The sequence below is a fragment of the Ictidomys tridecemlineatus genome, chromosome 6 (assembly GCF_052094955.1).
Source record: "Ictidomys tridecemlineatus isolate mIctTri1 chromosome 6, mIctTri1.hap1, whole genome shotgun sequence".
Classification (NCBI taxonomy): domain Eukaryota; kingdom Metazoa; phylum Chordata; class Mammalia; order Rodentia; family Sciuridae; genus Ictidomys; species Ictidomys tridecemlineatus.
In genome coordinates, this window is record NC_135482.1 from 13,230,527 (window position 1) to 13,250,747 (window position 20,221).

The 20,221-nt window shown below is 44.4% G+C and overlaps 1 protein-coding gene across 1 annotated transcript in view; it reads left to right on the forward strand.

Annotated features, from left to right (window-relative positions):
- Positions 1–19,050, forward strand: part of Bpifc (BPI fold containing family C) — a 33,075-nt gene extending 14,025 nt beyond the window's left edge. Inside the window, exons 8-15 of the mRNA XM_005322319.3 lie at positions 389–565; positions 1,591–1,644; positions 2,851–3,021; positions 4,020–4,087; positions 13,955–13,997; positions 16,635–16,698; positions 17,390–17,466; positions 18,434–19,050. Of these exons, the coding sequence (XP_005322376.2) occupies positions 389–565; positions 1,591–1,644; positions 2,851–3,021; positions 4,020–4,087; positions 13,955–13,997; positions 16,635–16,698; positions 17,390–17,466; positions 18,434–18,556 (777 nt within the window). The 3' untranslated portion in view covers positions 18,557–19,050. The remainder of the gene's footprint in view (positions 1–388; positions 566–1,590; positions 1,645–2,850; positions 3,022–4,019; positions 4,088–13,954; positions 13,998–16,634; positions 16,699–17,389; positions 17,467–18,433) is intronic.
- Positions 19,051–20,221: the final 1,171 nt, after the last annotated feature.

Sequence of the window (20,221 nt, forward strand, 5' to 3'; positions counted from 1 at the left end):
AAAATGCTTCAAGCCATTTGGAGTCCTGGGCTCTTCTGAGTGTTTTTACAATTTCCCAAGTGTCTGGTAGTCACAGATTTTGAAGGTCATACCTTGGGATCTGTTCAGAGGTGGCCCCACCAGCTGACTGTCCCTCCTTCCTTTATCTGAGAAAAGTACCAGCCAGGAGCTTGTGCTGTGTCCCCCGAGGTGGACAGACACGTCCAAAGGTTCACAAGAATCAGCACAGCTTTGAAACGGTCCCGGGCCCGGGGGTCAGCAGGCCTTGCTGTTTTTCTCATCCCTGCCGAGTTTCTGGAATGTTCCGTATTCGGACGTGACAGGGTCCACCTTCTCAGTCCCGCACAGTTGAGTTTTCCTCTGGTAACTGGCCTTTGCTTCCCCACAGGGCGTATTCTACCCTCTGGAAAATCTCGTGGACCCCCCCTTCCCTCCAGTTCCGTTTGAGCTCCCCGATCGCGGGGACTCCATGATCTACATCGGAGTCTCCGAGTATTTCTTTAAGTCCGCATCCTTCGCTCATTTCACAGCTGGGGCCTTCGGCGTCACCCTCTCCACGAAGGAGGTGAGCAGAGTTGGCGGATGGTGACCACTGGCACCATTGATCAGCCTTTTTCTGAGCATCACATTCTGGGATTTTCGGGTCCTAGTTTTTGACTTCTGGGCCTTTGGGGGCTATCGCTCCTAGCAGGACCATGAATGAAGGAACATGGAATGCAGGTTGTGATCAGTTGGGAGGCTGTTGGGTTTCCAGATCCGCGCGTTTGTTTTTACGTGATATCTGGCCACTGTTCCAGGCTGATTTTAACTGATGCTAAGATCGCCTTCCACCACGTGTTGCCTACAACCTTTGGTCATTTCAACTTACTTGACATCCCTGTGCCAGAGTGTCCTTACTTGGGAAGGAGTCGCACACTCGCAGGCCTGTGGTGGCACTAAAAGGTTTAAGTGCATGGGGAGCCCCCAGACCAATGCCCAGCACACAGTAGGTGCATGTAGCTCTTGGTGGTCCTCATGACTCCCGGCTGGGTCAACAGAAGCCCCCCTGCTGGCAGTACGCACGTGTGCCTCCTTCCGTGAGAACACTCCCTCCAGCCAATCAAAACCTTTTCTTGAGCATCCCTCTTAGATCTCCTCCTCTCCGTGCCTTGGTTGTACAGGCAGTTCTAAGTCTTATGTTCAAGGTGGTAAGTGTGGCAGCAACAGCTGCTTTATGCACCAAAAGCTAGACACTGCTACCTTTGGACTGGAGGCTGTTTATCTGTGAAGGTGAATTACATGAGCACTCCTTCTCAGTCGTCTCTGAAGATGGCCACACAAGCCTTATTGCTGCAGAATATCCCCCACACGGGTGCCCCTATAGGATACACACAGAGACGGCTTATTCAGATGGACCGTCACCCCTGTCTGACCTTGAGTAGAGTTACTTTACTTCTCTGGGCCTCAGAGTCCCAGGGATTGGACTCTAAAGCAATAGGTTACCCTAAACGTTTTATCTTCATAATTCATAAAATCATAAGGGACACGATGTTTGCCCTGAAAACACATCAGGTAAAAGCCTTACAGTGACGTGGTGTGCTTGTGTTTCAGATTTCCAAGCATTTCATTCAAAACTCTCAAGGCCTTGGCAACGTGCTCTCCCAGGTGAGTGCTCTGGGTCAGAGCCCCTGGTTGTGGGCTTGTTTTGACGGTAATCACTTTGGCGGAGGGTGCTTGTGGATTCTTTTATTTTCTTTTGATCCCAGCATGGGTCCATCTTTCTGTTCTTAAGAGTTTTTTTTTTTCTTTTAATCAAATATCCACCTATATTTACTAACCAGTATCTGGAAAAGTAGAATTAAAGTATGGGTTAAAGTACTATTAAAGAGGGGCTGGGTTGTGGCTCAGTGGTAGAGCGCTTGCCTGGCATGTGTGAGGCACTGGGTTCAATTCTCACCACCACATAGAAATCAATTCAATAGAAGTCCATTGACAACTATAAAGTATTTTTTTAAAAAAGTACTATTAAAGGGCAGCAGAATAGAATTGACAATATGATTGATGTATGTACATTCCATGTATGTATTATATGTCAGAATACATTCTGCTGTCATGTGTGACTAAAAATAAGTAAATAAATAAAGAAAGAATTTAAAAAAAAAAAAAAAGAAAGTTGCAGAAAACCACAAACACAGTGCCACCAAACAGTGCTCAATAAATGGTAGTATCTCCCCCCGCCAAAAAAAGTACTATTAAAGACATATGAGCATAAAATAATCGGTTCCTTCCACATGGTTCCACCACACCTGAAATAGTTTTATTCATTAGCCTAAGTGAAGAATCCAATCCGTGAGTGAAGGGTCGATGCCCACACGAGTGACCCTAGTGAAGCATCTATTAACAGCACACCTTTATGGCAAACTGAGTTTGGGACACGAGGGACCTACAGGCTCAGGTCTGCCGTCAAGGATGATGACACTTTAGAGAAAGAAGCTCCAGTCCAACAGACCTAGGCTCAAATCTCAGTTCCGCAACTCTTTAGCTTGAGCCTTGAGAAATCCCCTAACCTCCCCACGACTCACACGCTCCATTATGAATCAGGGGTACAGATACAGACTGAACCCGCCTCGGGAGCTTTTTGAAGATCTGAGGAGACGATACCTAAAGTCCCTGCCCCGGTAGCTGGCACCCTGGATGGATGATCAACGTCAGCTGTCATTCCTGTTGGGTTTTCGCGTGCCATTTTTATTACTACAGAAGAACTTTCTTCTACTCTAATCACATGGCGTAAAATCCAATCCTCCCAGACCACCCCACGTTCACGGTTTCCCTTCACCCACTCAGTCTCTGTTTCTTTCCTGAACGGGGCAGATTGCAGAGATCTACATCCTGTCCCAGCCCTTCATGCTGCAGATCATGGCCACGGAGCCTCCCACGGTCAGCTTGCAACCGGGCAACTTCACCCTGGACATCCCTGCCTCCATCATGATGCTCACCCAGCCCGAGAACTCAACGCTCCAATCCATCGTCTCCATGGACTTTGTAAGTCTGCGGGGCCAGGAGGGCAGCCTGTGGGCGCCGTTCCCGTTGTTGCCAGGGAACATGGACCGGCAGCTTCTAAGTGGTTGGAGGAAAGGGCTGAAGTATCGATGAAGAGTGAGGATAAGCTGGGCATGGTGGTGCACGCCCGTAATCCCAGAGGTGCGGGAGGCTGAGGCAGGAGGATCCCAATTTCAAAGCCAGCCTCAGTGAGACTGAGTTGCCCAGTGCACAGTCGGCCAATCACGGTTAATGAGTTTGGGAAGACAGAGTTTATTCATGAGGCGGCCACATGTGAAGACAGAGAGCAAGTGGAAAATGCGTCTCCCCAAGGATAGGGTTTGGGGATACTTACCGCTGGGGAGTGGGGAAAGGTGATTGGCTCAGGCTTCATCAAACTTCACCCCTGGGACCGACATGTCAGAGGTATTATCTGTAGTCAACTAAAAGCAACTAAGAACAGGTGAGGTCTAGAGGACTTGTTCGGGAACCAAGAGCAGGTGGTCTGTTCGGAGTTTCCCTCAGTTTCAGAGGAGGGGTGTGGAGGGATGGGAGGCCAGACTCACTCCCCCATGCAATGCCAAATCTCTCTCCAATCTCTGCATCCTGTGTTCCCACTACCTCGGTTACATGGATAGCTGGATTTCCTCTTTCCTCAAAATAAAGCAACCAAGGTGGAACTCAAGTTCACTTGATCAGATGAAGTCCAAGAGCAGTCTGATAGGAGGGAACGAATACAATGAACCTAAGCAAAACCACACAGGCCTACACAGAGAAGAGAGGTTAGGAGAAAAGAAAAGAATAACTTAAAGAAGAGCCTCAAATAATAAATCTTTATAGTTCCCCTAGCTGGAAGGCAGGATTTTCAGAGCTATTTCTTGCCAGCTTCTTTTGAATAAGAGGGAAAGTTTGGTTGATGATGCTTCCACTATTGGAAACTTCAACGTGTGGCCCAAACAGATTCATTCACCTTAGCGACAAACGTTTTCTGTTGTCTGCAGGTTGCTAGTACCAGCGTGGGCCTGGCTATTTTGGGACAAAGATTGATCTGCTCGTTGTCTCTGAAAAGGTAAGACCAGTTGAACAAATGCATCGACAGACCCCAGAAACAAAGTCTCCATAGAGAACAGGTGAAGGTAATCCTGTGTGAACAAATTCTTCAGATCACTTCAGAGTACGCACTTCACTAAAAATGGCATTGTGAAGTTTTCCTTTTTTTCTTCCCATTAGAATACTACTGAGATAAAATAGGGAACAAAATAATTGTTAAAAAAAAAAACTATAATCTAAGTTCTCAGTCTATGCTGCAGCAATAGGAACAAGTTCCCCTGCATCAAATTGAGAGATCATGGTCTTAGGAAAGGGCAGAAATCTTTTAAAAAGTCAAGTTTCAAATCGCTTCTTGGTTCTCTGAGCACAATTGGGTCTAGTAACCTTTTTGAGCCTCGGTTTCCTTATCTGTAAAGAAATGAAGTTGGACTGAATTGTGCCCAGGGTACCTTCAGGCTCTGATGATGTGGTCCCATTACTAGAACACAGTTCATTCAACAGGAACTTGGCCTGTGGCCCAGATGGCTCTCAAACGCAGGCGATGCAGCATGGAGGGGGGTGAGCAGGTCATTGAACGCCAATTGCCATTTGGAAAAATTGTCTTCAAAGTGCATTTTCTTTGGTGCAATCAACCTGATAGTTGAAGTTCTGATTGAGACGTGGGGAGAGAATTTACAGAAAGCTCAGCTGTCCCAGACTAAGACATGGAAAGAAGAGGAAACAGTAAGACAGAATAAAAGCAGAGTCAGAAAAGAAACGAACAGGGGGAAGTCAGTGGAGTGCCCCAAGTCCACCTGACGGGTAGGAAGAGTGGGGTGGAAACACGGGAAATGTTTTCAATAAACTAGTTAATGGGGCTGGGTTGTGGCTCAGTGGTAGAGTGCTTGCCTGGCGCGTGAGAGGTGCTGGGTTGGAGCTCAGCGCCACATAAAAATAAATACGATAAAGGTATTGTGTCCAACTAAACTGAAAAAAAATAAAATATATACATATATTTTTTTAAAATAAAATAATGTTAGGTGGTAAAAACAGAATGCAAAACTGCAGAAGCACCACAGTTAGGGGTTGTGTAAAATAACTTCACATCTGACAAAGGAAGTGAACCCCTCATATGAAAAGAGTCATGTTGGGATATGAGATTATGATATTTGGGGGAGTGTATAAAAATATTCTTTGTAATTATATTGTTTTTCCAATAAAAAGAATACAAAATTCTAAAGGATGGTTTCCAAAGAGAAAAAAAAAATCCAAGGGGCTTTACTTAAATTTACTGACCCTCAATACAGAGCTGAGTTTGCCATGATGCCCAAGAGGCATAAGCCCCTGGCACCCCAGGAACCCAACTTTAGGAACCCAAGAAAATGTTTTCATATATTTAAAATAAGAACTTAAAAGAGAATATAATCCAAACTTGATTATACTTATTTTATACCAATGCAGTTGTAAAACATAATTTTAAAAATATATTTTAAGAGTCAAGTGCAGTGGGGCACACCTAATCCCACTGACTGCGGAGGCTGAGGCAGGAGCATCACAAGTTGGAGGCCAGCCTCAGCCACTTAGTGAGACCCTGTCTCAAAATACAATCAAGGTGTCTGGGGATGTAGCTCAGAAGCAGAGCTCTTGCCTAGAATTTGTGAGGCCCTGCGTTGGATCCTCAGCACCTCAAAAAAAGTAAGGAAGAAGACCGGTGCCTCAGGCCCCAGAAGTCATAGGAGGACCTATGGGATCCTAAGGGATCAGGCTGGTGAAACCCAGAGGCATGACAGGTGATCTTTGATTTAGTGGTTCTACCAGGTGAGAGGATGTGAACCAGAGAGCAGGAGGAGGAGGAGGGAAAGGCCAGAGGCTGAGAAGCTCAGGCATCCCAGCTAGGCCACCAGAGGAAGGCAATGGATTGGGATGGAACTGCTGGACTGGGAGTAAAGGTGAGAGCCAATCTCCTGGAAGACAGGGGAAAGAGGCAGTAAGGCCTGAGTGATGGGTGCGGGGGGATGCAGGCAGGTGCTAACCAAAGCAGCAAGCATCTGGAGAAGGTAGGAGCAGCCCAGGCTGCGCCCAGTGCAAGGGTGGTTCCTTCAGGCAGTGGGTATCTTGGAGCAAAGCAGGTGGGCAGGGCCTCTCTAGCCTTTTTGAAGTCTCCAAGACTGTGCTGAACCAGCCCGGGCCTTTGACAGTAAGAGCAGTGGCCAGGCCACCCACATGCCACCCCAGCAGGCTCCTCCACTCCTGGAGCTGCCTTTCAGGATGAGCTGGTTTGGCCCTGGGTGATGTCAGAGAGACACAGCAGGAAAGGTGTAACGTGGGCGGGGATCTGAGGGACAGAGAAGAACCCAGGAGCACAGGATCTCCAAATAAAGTTTCCAGCACAACTTTCTGCCACCCCCTGCCTCAATGTGTCCCTTCCAGAGCCACTCAGGGCTGCTGCATAGACATCTGATGCAAAAATCAGACAAACCCTGTGTGACGGGTTTAGACAAGTAGTAAGACCATGAATGGCGGAGTCAGTCTGGCTGGGTTCAGATTATTAATTGTGTGGTGTCAGGAAATGGACTTCCCCCCTCTGGGTCTCCGTGTCCTCCTCTATGAAATGAAGCTCTAATAAAACCTATTTCAGGGACTAGGAATGGAGGTCAATCTCCATTGGGAGAGGCCCTGAGTCCAATCTCCAGGTCTGCAAAAAAAATTAATAAATAAAATTAGATTCAATAAATAAGTAAAGGCTACTTTAGAAGGTTCTTGTAGGATTGTGGGCTCATACAAGTAAAGTGTATATTTGGTGCTCAAGAAAATTTGGCTATGACTATTCTTGAGTCTCAGCCAGGGCAAGGAGGTATTTGATTATGCAAGATGATAGGAGGTCTGGGTTTTTTTTTTATATTTTGTCTGTTTTGCAGAGCTGGGAATCAAACCCAGGGCCTTGCACATGCCAGGCAAGCACTCTACCACTGAGCTTGAGCTACACCCTTGACCCCTACAAGGTCATTTCGAGAGTGTCCCTATTCAGGATACACCTCGTTCCCCTGTCTCCTGCCCAGCCATGGATGTTCTACAACTTGGGTCTCCTCTTCATTATCCAGCCCCTATTGTCTTCTAGGTCCTGTGCCCAGCCCAGCACCTATATTGTTTCACAGAAACCTTACAACTGTGGGTCTCCGGGGCCTGGCACAGTGCTCAGTTATCGGCTGTAGATTAAGTGAACGGTCCTGGAGGTGGGTATAATTCAGGGCTCATAGAGGTGGAATACCTCAGTCGAGGTCACAGAGCTATTTCTGGTCGAGTAGAACTTGAACTTTTCCCCAAAGCCTTGGGTGGTTTTCTGTTTGTTTGCTTTGCGGTGCTGGGATGGAACCCAGGCCCCGGGCCTGCTAGGCAAGTGCTGTACCGCTGAGCCACACCCCCAGTTAGTGTTCACTTACTACATTATCCTGCCTTTGAGCTAGTGAAGAGCTAAGACTCGGAAATTAACACTTAGGCCTAGGACTTAGGAAGCCAATATCCTTGCTCAGAAGAGAAAACCCACAAATGGGGAGTTAAGCAAAACTGAATCAGGCAGCCTGCCCACGTTCAATATTGAAAGTCCAAAGAGAAGACGCTGGGTGTCCTGAAATGGAAAAGACACACAGCTCTCTTCTCGTTGCCAGGATAAAGAGGAGGAAAGAACAAAGAAAGCAAAATCTAGGAATACTAACAAATACTGACTTCTTTGGGCACGTCTAGTTAAGAACCGTCTCTGACCCTATTAAGCACCTTCAAAACTCAAAACAATCAAATTCATATTACTGTTGAACTAGTTAGAACTTTGGAACTTTTTTTTTGAGATTTCTCCGATTGAGACTCTGATGTCCCCATCACCCTACTCCACGCCCATCAGCACACGCACGCGCGCGCACACACTGCAACCCCTCCCCGTGGACATAATCAGAGAATGCAAATACAGCTGACCGCCACAAGCAGATGGAATCGCTACCTAACTCCATCCTCACATCTTGGGGAGGGTGAACCTTTCCCAGCCCGAGCCACCTGAACAGAAACCCAGGAAAAAAAGCTTGTCAGGCAGAATGGACTCGCAGTTTCTACAGGATGGTACTTTGGACAGGTCAATGGAACGCACACTTGGCATCCGGGCTGACCCCCATCTGCACCCTTCCTCTGCGCCCTTGCTGAGCCAGGCAGAGGAATGCTAAGGTGGGGTGCCATCCCATCGGAGGAGGAAACCCCAAATGGATCCTTCTCCCAGGGAGACTGGAGAAAATTTCCAGGTTTCCTTCCAGAGGCACCTAGATAAAAACATTGGGGAACTCTTACCCATGGAGAGGGTGCTTTCACTAGTGGAACGGGTCCCACACATTTCTCCCCTCAAAACCTTTCCAGGGACTAAGGATGTGGCTCAAGCGGTAGCGCACTCGCCTGGCATGCTCTGGGCGCTGTGTTGGATCCTCAGCACCACATGAAGATAAAGATGTTGTGTCCACCGAAAACTAAAAAAAATTACAAAATTCTCTCTCTCTCTTTCAAAAAAAATCTTTCCAATGTAGATGAAAGGGGAACTCGGATCAACAGGCAATTACAAGACTGAGTGCTAAGGGACATGCTAGCAGACACAGGAAGAGAGGTGCACAGAGATGTGCAGAGTGCTCCTCCCAGAGGGCAACTCCTTTTCCCCCAGGTCAGGATCCCCCCAACACCTTGAGCCCATGATGGTTTCTTCACCTTTTCAGAATTCCTGCATTGAAATTTTGTGGTGTGTAAACCCATGAATGAGCATTGAGTCCATAATGCTTTTTGTGTTTGTTTGTTGATTAGTGCTTTATAGTTATACATAATAGTTGGGTTCACCTCAACAAACTCATACCTGAATGGAATTCGATTTCAGCTCATGATTCCCTCCTTATTCCCACTCCCTTTTCCTTCCCACGCTCCCCCCATTCTCCTTCCTCTACTCAACTAAACTTCCTTCCACTTATCTTCTAATTTATATGTGACTAGTTCTTCCTACCTGTGCCTGAAGGTGAGGCTCCCTGTTGTATATTCCTATGTGCACATTACATGATGCTTAAAGAATTCATTCTGCATTGCCTCCCCTTACCCATGCCCCCACTCTACCTCTTGCTCTTCTTCTACATTACTGATCTGCCCTGTATCTTTGTGATATTTTATCCTTTCCTCCCTCTTTTCTTTATTTTACTCTGGCCTCTGCATATGAGAGAAAAAAATGACCTTTGAGTTTCTGAGTGTGGCTTATTTCACTTAGCATGATATTCTCCGTTTTTATCCATTTATCAGCAAATACCATGTCATTCTTCTATTTCATCTTTTTATGACTAAATAGAACTCTATTATGTTTGTGTGTGTGTGTGTGTGTGTGTATTTCACAATTTCTTAATTCCTTGATAGACGGGCACCTGGGTTGATTCCATAATCCAGCCATTGTCCACACTGCTTTTTATTTTCCTCTAAATGCTCCTGTGTATAGCTTCTCTCTCCTCCCTCCATAATTACAGATAGGAGTTGAATTCTTTGTCTTGCATAGCACATTACTGGAGGAAGCATCTTGTCCTGCCCATCTCCCTTCTCACTGCATCCAGAGTGGTTTCTACCAAACACAGATGTGGCCTCTCTTCCTAAAAACCCTCAACGGACTCCTTGCTCTTCAACTAGAGATCAAACATCCCAACGTGGCTGAGGCACCCAGCCGGGTTAACCCCCATTTGCATCTCCTGCATCCTCTTGCTGTGCCCTCCCAGAAGCCCTCTCTTTCCTGCACAGGGCCCTGGCAGCCTCTCCCTTCCCCGTTTTCATTTTGGAATCCTGCTTGTCCTTCCTGTATCAGTGCAAGGGTCCCTTTCCTTGGAAACCTTCCTACCTCTACCAGGCTAAATCCTGAGAATGCAATAAGTAAGACTGGACCTCTACCCTCAGGGTGTTCACAGCTGCAGAAAAAGACAGAAACAAGAGTTCACAGGGCAGGGAGAAGTAGGATTGACTGTCATTGTCTGCCATAGAACATGTTGGAGGAGTGATATTGTCAGTACCTGTGACACTTGACCTTGACTCTAGCCTTCATTTTGTCCCAATTGCTATAATGATTCAGATCATGAATGACCTTTTTGCTGGGCTTGAGTTTTCACTTTAGCCCTAGTTTTCAAGCCAGGCAATAAAACTTCTTAAACTTCTTAAATAGGCTAGTGTGTGTGTGTGTGTGTGTGTGTGTGTGTGTGTGTGTGTGTGTGTGTGTTTGTGTTGGGCATGGGCATATGCGTGCTAGGCCAGCACTCTTTCATTGAACTACATCCCCAGCCCAAGAATGAAGCATATATGTCTTCGGGGTAGGTCTATTTGAGCTCTCTTCCTCCCCAAAGGATGAAGTTAAAGGACGGGAGTCAGGCGCCACCTAGTGGCCTGAGTTGAGCTCATGCATTCTTTAGAACCAAGGAGCGGGGCGAGTTTGCTCTTAGCTCCACCGCTGCCTTTTCTGCAATTAGTAAGAACAGTCCGTTAGAAAGCAGACAGGAGCTGGCCCTGGGACAAAGGGTAGTTTGGTTCATGGGAAGCCCCAGGCAAACTCACCCGTTGCGGGCGGTCCTGAGCCAGGGCTTGGGCTTGTATTGAAAGAAATAAGAGGAAACTCCTAAGTGTGCTCTACCGTTCCTACCCTGGATTTCCTAAGTTTAAGAGGTTTGCACACGTAAGAGACAGCCGTGACCAGGGAGAGAAACCTCACGTTCCCTCAGCCAGGTCAAAGACACCCTACAGATCCTGGTCCTCACTTCCCACTGGGATCATTGAGTCCCAGAGCTAATGATATCATATCTGTTCCTTGCTGGACTTAACTGATTGTTTTGTTTGTAATTAATTATTAATCTGAAGCTATCTCAAAGCCTAATTCATGCCAACTCATGATATTGTCTGATAAGAAGCAACTAAGTCTTCTGTGAAATTCTCTTCTTTGAAAAAGAAAGAAAGAAAGAAAATCTATTCTTTAAATGTGGTCACAGAAAGGAGTCTTCAAAGAGGTAGCACTCGAGCTAAATTCTTTTACTGATTTTTTTTAAAAAATGACAGCAGAATGCATTACAATTCTTATTACACGTACACAGCACAATTTTTCATATCTCTGGTTGTACAAAAAGTATGTTGACACCAATTCCTGTCTTCATACTTGTACTTTGGATAATGATGTCTATCACATTCCACCATCTCGAGCTAAATTTTAATTGATTAAAAAGAGTTAACCATCGAAAGAGAAAGGGAAAGGACAAGGATCATGAAGCAGCGTGAGCCCAGGCAGAGAGGGCAAAGTATTGCGGAATATACAGGGACATATCTCCAAGTTCTTTTAAGATCTTCCTTGTTTACTCTAATGTTTAGAGACTCCAGTCCAAAAACTCTATTGCATATATTCAGATGTAGCCAACATTAAATTTAATTTGTATCTAACTATGAATGGTGCTGAGGGCAGTGATCAATGGCCATAGTGTTACTTTTTTAAAATATTTTTTAGTTGTAGTTGGACACAATACCTTTATTTTATTTATTTATTTATATGTGGTGCTGAGGATCGAACCCAGGGCCCCGCACTTGCTAGGCGAGCACTCTACTGCTGAGCCACAATCCCAGCCCCATAGTGTTACTTTTTGTACATATTAATTTTTCAGGATTTTTTGGTATGTTTTGAAGCCACTACCTTTTTTAACCTCAGGTCTACAGTGTCCAGTGAATGAATGAAAAAAAAAAAAAAAAAAACTTAGCAACAAACAATTCTGGGTTAGTGAGGATAAAATTCAAGATAGAGAATAAAGAGATGAGGCTAAAAAGGGAGCTGGGAGCCAGGGTACAGAAAGTCTCATGTGCCGTATTTCCTAGACTTTATCACAAGCCATTAAAGAATTTTGATCAGGAGTGTGCTCCTCAGACATGCCTGTAATACCCCTCACTCTGGGAAGGTGTGGAGGACAGATTACAGAGCCTCAAGTCAGGAGACCAAGAGGCTCAACAGAAGGCCGATGCAGAAGGGAGGCCCTAGACCTGGGCAGGAGTGAGCCACAGAAGACTAAGGAGGAAAGTGATACAAAGTAACATCCTTTAAAGGAAGGGCGCTCTAAGATGATCACCAAGAGATCTGAGTTCCAAAATCCACTATTCATGTTGCCCCTCTTTGTATGTCAGTTTTCCTACCTGCAAAATGAAGTGGTCCTGCCTGCGGATCACTACTTCTTCCCATTACTCTTGCACAGGAAATCAAGCCAGCATGTTGGGGGAGCTACCTCGGGATCAGCCCTTAGCAAAACTGGAACAGGGACAATGTTGGCTGTTAGCTGTCTTCTGAATGTTCCCATAAAATATCAAACATCAGGACATGTGACATCCACCCTTACCAGGCATATTAGGGAGGGAGTATCGTATCACTTGGACCTATAGCAGACGATTTCTTGTTATTTGACCAAGAGTATCAAGGACAATATGTACTGGCATTTGGTATTTCTGCTCATGATAAAGTGGCTCATGTTTATAGAGACCAAGCATTTTATGTGCATTATCTCATTCAATTTGCACAACAGCCCTATAAACTAGATATTATCCCTATTTTATAGTTGAGAAAATTAAGATCGGGAGATTAGGGAATAAGCAGGAATGACATTGAGATGAGACCGAGGCATTGTGCTGGCAATCACCCTGCACCGTGCCCATGAGATGGCTCTTGGCTAAAGTTCCCTTCTGTGTTACCACGGAGCTGCTTTCTAAATGGCATGAATAACACAGCCCTCTGGGGGGGTGTCACCAAGACTGAGCACAGATAGAGTTACTGGGATCATAATAAAGGATCAAGGCAGTTTTAAGGCTGAGTTCAGAGCCAAGAGGCCTGAAAACTATTTCTTACCATTGTTCCGCACTGAGTTTGCCAACTGTGAGTCCCATGTGTAAGCAAGTGTATTCGGGCAGCCACTCTGGCTACATGTTCAAGCCTTCTGCTTGTTGCTTTGCTTCTTTTTTTTAAGAGAATATATTTTTATCTTTATTTACTTTTTTTTTTTGTAGTTGTAGATGAACAGCATGATTTTATTTCATTTGTTTTATTTTTATGTGTTGCTAAGGATCGAACCCAGTGCCTCACACATGCTAGACTAGTACTCTGCCACTGAGCTACAGCCCCAGCCCTCTCTATTTACTTTTTAGATATTTATTTATTTATTTGTAGTTGTAGTTGGACACAATACCTCTATTTTGTTTATTTTTGTGTGGTGCTGAGGATCAAACCCAGGGCCCCGCACATGCGAGGCAAGCACTCTACTGCTGAGCCACAGCCCCAGCCCCTACTTTTTAAATATATATATATATATATATATAAAAGTATATATATATATATATATATATACTAAAAGTATATATATACTTTTAGTTGTAGGACACAATACCTTTATTTTATTTTTAGGATTTTTTTTTTTTATGTGATGCTAAGGATCGAACCGAGTGCCTCACCCATGCTAGGCAAGCTCTCTACCACTGAGCCACAACCCCAGCCCCTTTATTTACTTTTTAACTGATACATAAATACATGGAAATTGTACATATAAATGGGAAGCTCCAATACACCTGCTTTGCTTTCTAAACAGCAAAATTCAGGAGTAGAAGATGTAATCGATGCCCTTTCAAGTTTGTTTTTATTTTTTTTAAACTATGACTGGATTGGGGATATAGCTCAGTTGGTGGAGTGCTTGCCTCCCATGAACAAAGCCCTGGGTTCAATCCCAGCACCACAAAAAAAAAAAAAAAGAAAAAAGAAAAAAGCTAGTGACTTTTTGAGCTTAAAAAAATTCCCTTTTTTCTTGTTCTGCTTTTTATGTTTTTTAAATATCCCTCCTTCGCTTTTCTTGTTTCCTTGCAGATTCCGCCTGTCTTTGCCAGAGTCCAGTCGCAAGGATATTAAGGTAGGGATCTGGCCCCTCAGGGCTCCCTGGAAGGGGAAGACTGAGAATGTATACAATGCCTACGTTCTCCAGGACTGCCTGTCTTAACCTGGAAATCCTTGGTGCAGCTGCTCATCTAGCGAGCCCCTTAGCGCTCTCAGGTGCTTTTATATAAGCAGAAACACTTTTTAAAGAACTCCAGAGACTGTTAAGATTGTGTAATGCTAGGAAAACAGGTATTCTCAAAAATCCCATTTTCTGGATAAAATAATTCTATAGAATTAAATTTAAGATCCAAAATCCCAAAGGAAGAAGCTATGTGTAAATTATGGGGCCATGATCAGGTTTATTCTTCAAACACCTTCTACCTATCTCCTAAAATTAGGCCAAGGCTGGCTGTGTGCATGCCTTTGTGGAGTGGGGAGCCCAGCCTGGGGACCTCCCGCTTGGGAGGGGACACCCCAGCAAGCGACTTGGAAGACCCCTGCCCTCAGGCTTCAAGGTCGAATCACTGCTTCCATTTATCATACAGAAGTTGATACATGGATTTCAGTGTCACAACACCTGAGGGCAACAGTGACCAGTTCACTCTCAACCCTGTACAAATGTTGACTCTTAATATCATTCATTTATTTATGAATAATTAGGGACCTGGCACTGTTCTAGAGAAAACAGAAAATGCCTACCCTCCTGGCACTTATATTCCAGGGTATGCTTAAACGAGGGTCCACGTAAGCCCACCAGGGACTCCTGGCGATGTCTGAAGAACTTTTTCATTATTATAGCCTGGGGTGGGAAGAGGAATGCTCTAGGGACAGAGGTCAGGGGTGCTGACGGGCATCCCAAAGTGCACAAGACAGACCCCCCACAACATCGAATTAGGCCATCCCCAAATGCCAATAGTGCCATTATTTGGAAACCTTGTTCTAGAAGGTGTGAGAGTGTGCATATGTGTATGTGGCTGAGAGAAGATACAGACAACAAACAAATACATATTGTATATAATGAAACATACTATAGAAAAAAATACATCAGAATGGGCAGTGCAGGCAAGTATGGAGGCGGGGGTCAGAATGTCAGCGTTGTGGAGAGATTAGCTGAAACCATGTGGAATTCACTCAGCACATTGGCTGCTCTGTGGCCTAGGAGGAGTCACTTAACCTCACACCAAGGCAGCGTGTGGGAGATGGGAGGAACTGAGTTAATCACTGCCATGTTCAACAGAAACATGGTAATAAGACAGGAATACATGGGGGCACGGGGATAAGCCAGAAAGTCTGAGGATTGAACCAGGAGGCCAAACAAGATTTTGTTTGCTTGTTTAATTTTAGAGAAGCACCCTAATTTTCAGCTTGGAAAGATTAGAATTCAGTAGGATTGGGTCCATAAGCTGGAAAATGAGTCAGTTCTTTCATGGGAGACACTGAGGTCTAAACTACCAGCATCATATTAGGCTCTGTTGGTTAGCACCCCAGAGCGTAGCCTAACTAGAGCCTGACTTTCATTCTGAGCGGGATAAGAGAGAATCTAGTCAATGAGAAGACAGAGGTGACTTTCTCACAAATACTATTTCCTGAAACCAATGGGGAGGCAAAAGGCATCCAACTCTTCCTGGAAGACCCCAGTAAACTACTTAGTATCAACAACAGAATGTACTGACCATGGGGCATTTCAGGGTAAGATGGCAATTGTTTTTAAGAGGCATTTGATATATTATGAACTTGTTGGATCCTGATGACCCGCCCTATGAGATTATTAATATAGTTAACTATTATTAGCTTCATTTTACAGTTGAGGAAATTGAGGCACAGAGAGGTTATGTAACTTGCCCAACATCACATAGTGAATGTTAAGAGAAAGAGGAAATAAATGCAGGAAGTCTGGCTTCAAAGCCAGGATTGCTATGATACAAGGAGGTTTTTATTGCTCAGCATATAGAATGCTTGAAAAGGATTCACCCAGTGAATTTATGTTCATCCTGAATCATTTTTTTTTAAATTTTTATTCTTTGGTACTGGGGATTGAGTCCAAGAGTGCTCAACCACTGAACCTCAGCCCTTTTTAGGTTTTGTTTAGAGACAGGGTCTCGCTAAGTTGCTGAGGCTGGCTCTGAACTTAGATCCTTCTGCCTCAGCCTCCAGAGCCACTGAGATGACAGGCATTGGCCACCACAACTGGCTTTGATTCATTTATTTTTAACACCTAAATCTCCCCAAGAGCCAACATGTTTATTAAAGGTAAACTGGATGTTCTGATGGTGCAACTAACTTCAGAGCATAACATAAAGCAAAGGAACTTCTGTGGTTGAGGTTTCCAATAAAGAAAGGGAAGACTGCTGGTTGGGAACTCTCTTAATTCGTGATTATCCTTCTTGGTGGATAGCTAAGCTGCTGCACTGGCTTCCACCGTGTGGTTCTGTGCATTCGCTGTCACCAAGGTCCAGTGTAAAGGGAAACAGAAATGCTTATCCCCAGTGGGAAAAATAGTTAGGAAACGGTCATAAGATTTCCCACAAAGAAAATATATCCTGGTGAGAAACTCTCGTTGTTGCTTTCTGTCCTGGTGAGTTCCTGGAAAGGGCATGTGCAAACCGGGCGGGCGTGGGATTTGCAAACGGCCCCGATTTGGCAACTGATGCGGTTTCCTCTTTCTTTTCAGGTCGTGAGGTTTGAGAATATTCTGTCCTCCATCCTTCACTTTGGAGTCCTCCCGCTGGCCAACGGTAAGGGATTCTTGGGAAATGACACGACTCTGACAATGGCTAACCGTTTGGGGATTGTTTGGGACTTTCCACTTTTAAAACGTTTTTAGGAATCCAGACCAGAGCCAGAAATTTACAGGGTGGACCCTCCACAATCGGGTCATGAAATCACTTATGTCAGGTCCAAGCCTTGTAAGCCACTCATTCTGTAAACTCAGCATCAACTCTGGCTGAGTGAGCGAGATCAAGAGCACGCTCCTTAGTGAAGAGTGTCCGAAATGAGATGATTCTCCCTGCGAAGTACCTCTGTGGTTATCTGGATAAACAGTTTATTGAATGACAGTCCAGGGCCTCTGCCCGCCCTCCAATTATTCACAAACTACAGCATCTGGAGTTCAGCTTAGTTAAAATTACTGTGTTTTTTTTTTTATATTAGACACCAAAATGTTCTCAGGACCCACCGATTAGGAATTTTCAAAATATGTATTGGGTAAGCATAAAGTGGTTTCTGATGTCCAAATGCACATGATTGCAGATGCATTTTTGTCAAACAAAGGTGAATGAACGAGTCTTTCAGAAAAAAAATCCTTGGGACTTATCAGGAGGAATGAAGAAATAAATTATTTAGAAGCTTCTTGTTTGTCTCTTGCCAAAAAGTTTGCCAAAATGTCTGGGCCCATGCCTAGTTATCTTATATCTTTCTATATTTTAGCAAGATTGCAGCAGGGATTTCCTCTGCCCAACCCGCATAAACTCTCCTTCGTCAATTCAGACATCGAAGTTTTGGAGGTAAGATTTTCAATCTCCTCTAACTGATCCATTTCTTTTCATGGTAGAATAAGCTTCCTTCTATTTTGTTTATTTTTTTGTTTTACTTTTATATGTTCTGTTTTTCCCAAACCAAGGAATTCTATAAATAAAACATTCAACTCTTAACATTTGCAATTACCAATGAAATGTTTAAAAATCAGATCAAGTTCAGTTTTGCTTAGCCAAATTTATTCACACCACAGTATAGGAAGATATTCTTTTTCCCCCCTCTTGTTAAAAAAAGGGGGGCTTTCTACCACTGAACTATATCCCTAGCCCTTCACTTTTTTATTTGGTGCCGAGGCTGGCCTCCTACTTGCAATCCTCCTGGTTCAGCCTCCCAAGTCTCTAGGATTTCAGGCCTGTGCCACTGCGTTCGGCAAGAAGATATTCTTTGATGCATTTTACACAATTTACTCCAAAAGACAAGCTCTAAGGCGGAGATTATTAATCTCATTTTACAGATGAGAACGGTGAGATTCAGAGAGGTAAAGTGGTTCAGGTAGCTGGAAAAGGGTTCAGATTGGCTCTTCTAGTTCTCCCAATGACTTTCCTCTGAAGACCCTTCTCTGGGCTCCGAGGTCTGTTGAGAACTGTTTCCTGGCTAATCATCATTAACTAACTTCATCATATCTTCTCCCCCTTTTTGGCTTTGTCTGATTGGGGAGGTGGAAATAAGTTTCTAAAGAAATCTTCAATCCTCTACACCCCCCAGTGCTTCTAACCTCGCTGCCTCTCTCTCCCCCCAACTTCTAATACTTAAGTCACATCTGATGACAATCTTCCATAACTTCCTCCTATATCTGAGGTCCTCAAAAAGAGGGCCAGATGTTGGGAAAAGCTTGATGCCTCAGGATGCAATAAAGACACCATGTTTCCCTCACCCTTAGGCCAACCTAGACGTGCCCCAAATCTGATGCTCTCTTCATTGCTGTCCCCTTTTCAGGGTTTCCTGTTAATTTCTACCGACCTGAAGTATGAATCACCTTCAAAACAGCAGCCAACTTTCCATGGTTGGGAAGACCTGAGCCTGCTAAATGGACAGTGGACGGGGAAGGCAACCCCTTGACTGCCCGTTCACCCGGCGCCCCAGGAAGGAAATGACTCCTGATCCCACAGCTACTGTAAACCAGGAGGGAGAAAACAAGGCACACTTTGTGCATTACTTAGGCAGAACGTTATCTTTTGGGAGGCTTCTGGGACACAGAGCGAGGCCTGTTAAAGGGCTGAATGAGGGGGGGAGGGGTGTGTGTGTGTGTGTGTGTGTGTGTGTGTGTGTGCGCGCGCGCACACGCACGCGCTATGTGTGGAGGGGCAGGGGTTTGACTGTGAGTGTGAGCATGTTGTGTGCCTGTGTTTATAAGGTTCTGGGGACAAGAGCTAAGCATGTACTTCTGACCAAGTGGGTCAGAAACTCTCAAGGTCTGTATTTGTGTGGGTTGTTATCTGTGCAGATCCTACAGCTCCTTCGAGTTCTTCCCCCACCTGCATGTTGGATTTTATGTTTTATATTCACTGTTACCATCCCCTGTGTTAATTAAAATTGTTTTCTATCAGTGTCAATTTTTTTTAATTATTTGGGAGATTTCCTGCCCTGAATGTATTTTAATAACATATGTCAAAGAAAAGGAAAGGATTTAGTTTAACACTAACAAAAAAAAAACTGAGGCTATGCAGATATCAAGGCTTGATTTTAAAAGAGTTCCTTTTCCTCTTAAAACTTTCTGGTGAGAGGGTAACTATAGGACACTCTGGAGGTCACATCATTTGTTTAAGTTTGGAGATGTTTCCCCTCACGACTCAATAAAATGGCAGCAAAAAGTACTGGACCTAGACAATTCACAGTGGATAATGATAGTGTGACAGCATCGAATAAATGGGGTGAAACTGGGGCAGAGGAGGAGAGGGGAACCAGTGTGAATAATGTACAAAATTTTAACAGAAACTACAAGCTGCTTTTGCAGGCCTTACAGTCTAGTTGAGGGGCAAAGGTGGAAGAAAGCCACTTACCATCAGCCAAGCCCTATGCTGGTTACTTTTTTAGTATCATGTAATTTAATCTTCAAAACCATTCTATGAGGAATTGTGATCCCATTTTATACATAAGAAAATAGAGACTAAAAGGGATATATCACACAAAGCTAGAAAATAGCACAGATAGAAACTGAATCCAAGTCTTCCTGACTCCAAAACTGTTGTTCTCAACCTGAGGCAGCGCTAGAAACTGAAATCACTTAGAGCTTTCTTATCTCAACTAGCAAGAGATGTTGCCTTTAATAGCACCATTATAAATGGGTGCAGTGTGTGCCTTTAATCCAGCTACTGGGGAGGCTGAAGGTAGGAGGACTTCAAGTCCAGCCTGTGCCACTCAGTGAGACCCTGTCTCAAAAAACGAAACCAAACAATCAAGAATATAAACATGATCGTAGAAGATTTAATCCCCAAAGAAGTCCAGATGGGGAAGCCCCGACCATCCATAGGGACACTGGTTGACTCATCTTTGTTGCATATTTCTGGCCTTTAAAGGTGTCCCTATAAGTGTTTGGGGGAATAAATGATAAAATGTCACGTTTCATTCTTTGGGATGCTCTTTTCTAACAGGAAAGTTACTTGATGTATATCCACAGATTCATTATGAGACATTACAAATGTTCAGGTGAGGTGCTTTTTCAAACAGGATTGTCTTTCTCAGCTGCAAGCATATATTTTCCTTTCACTGTTGAGGATGTAAACT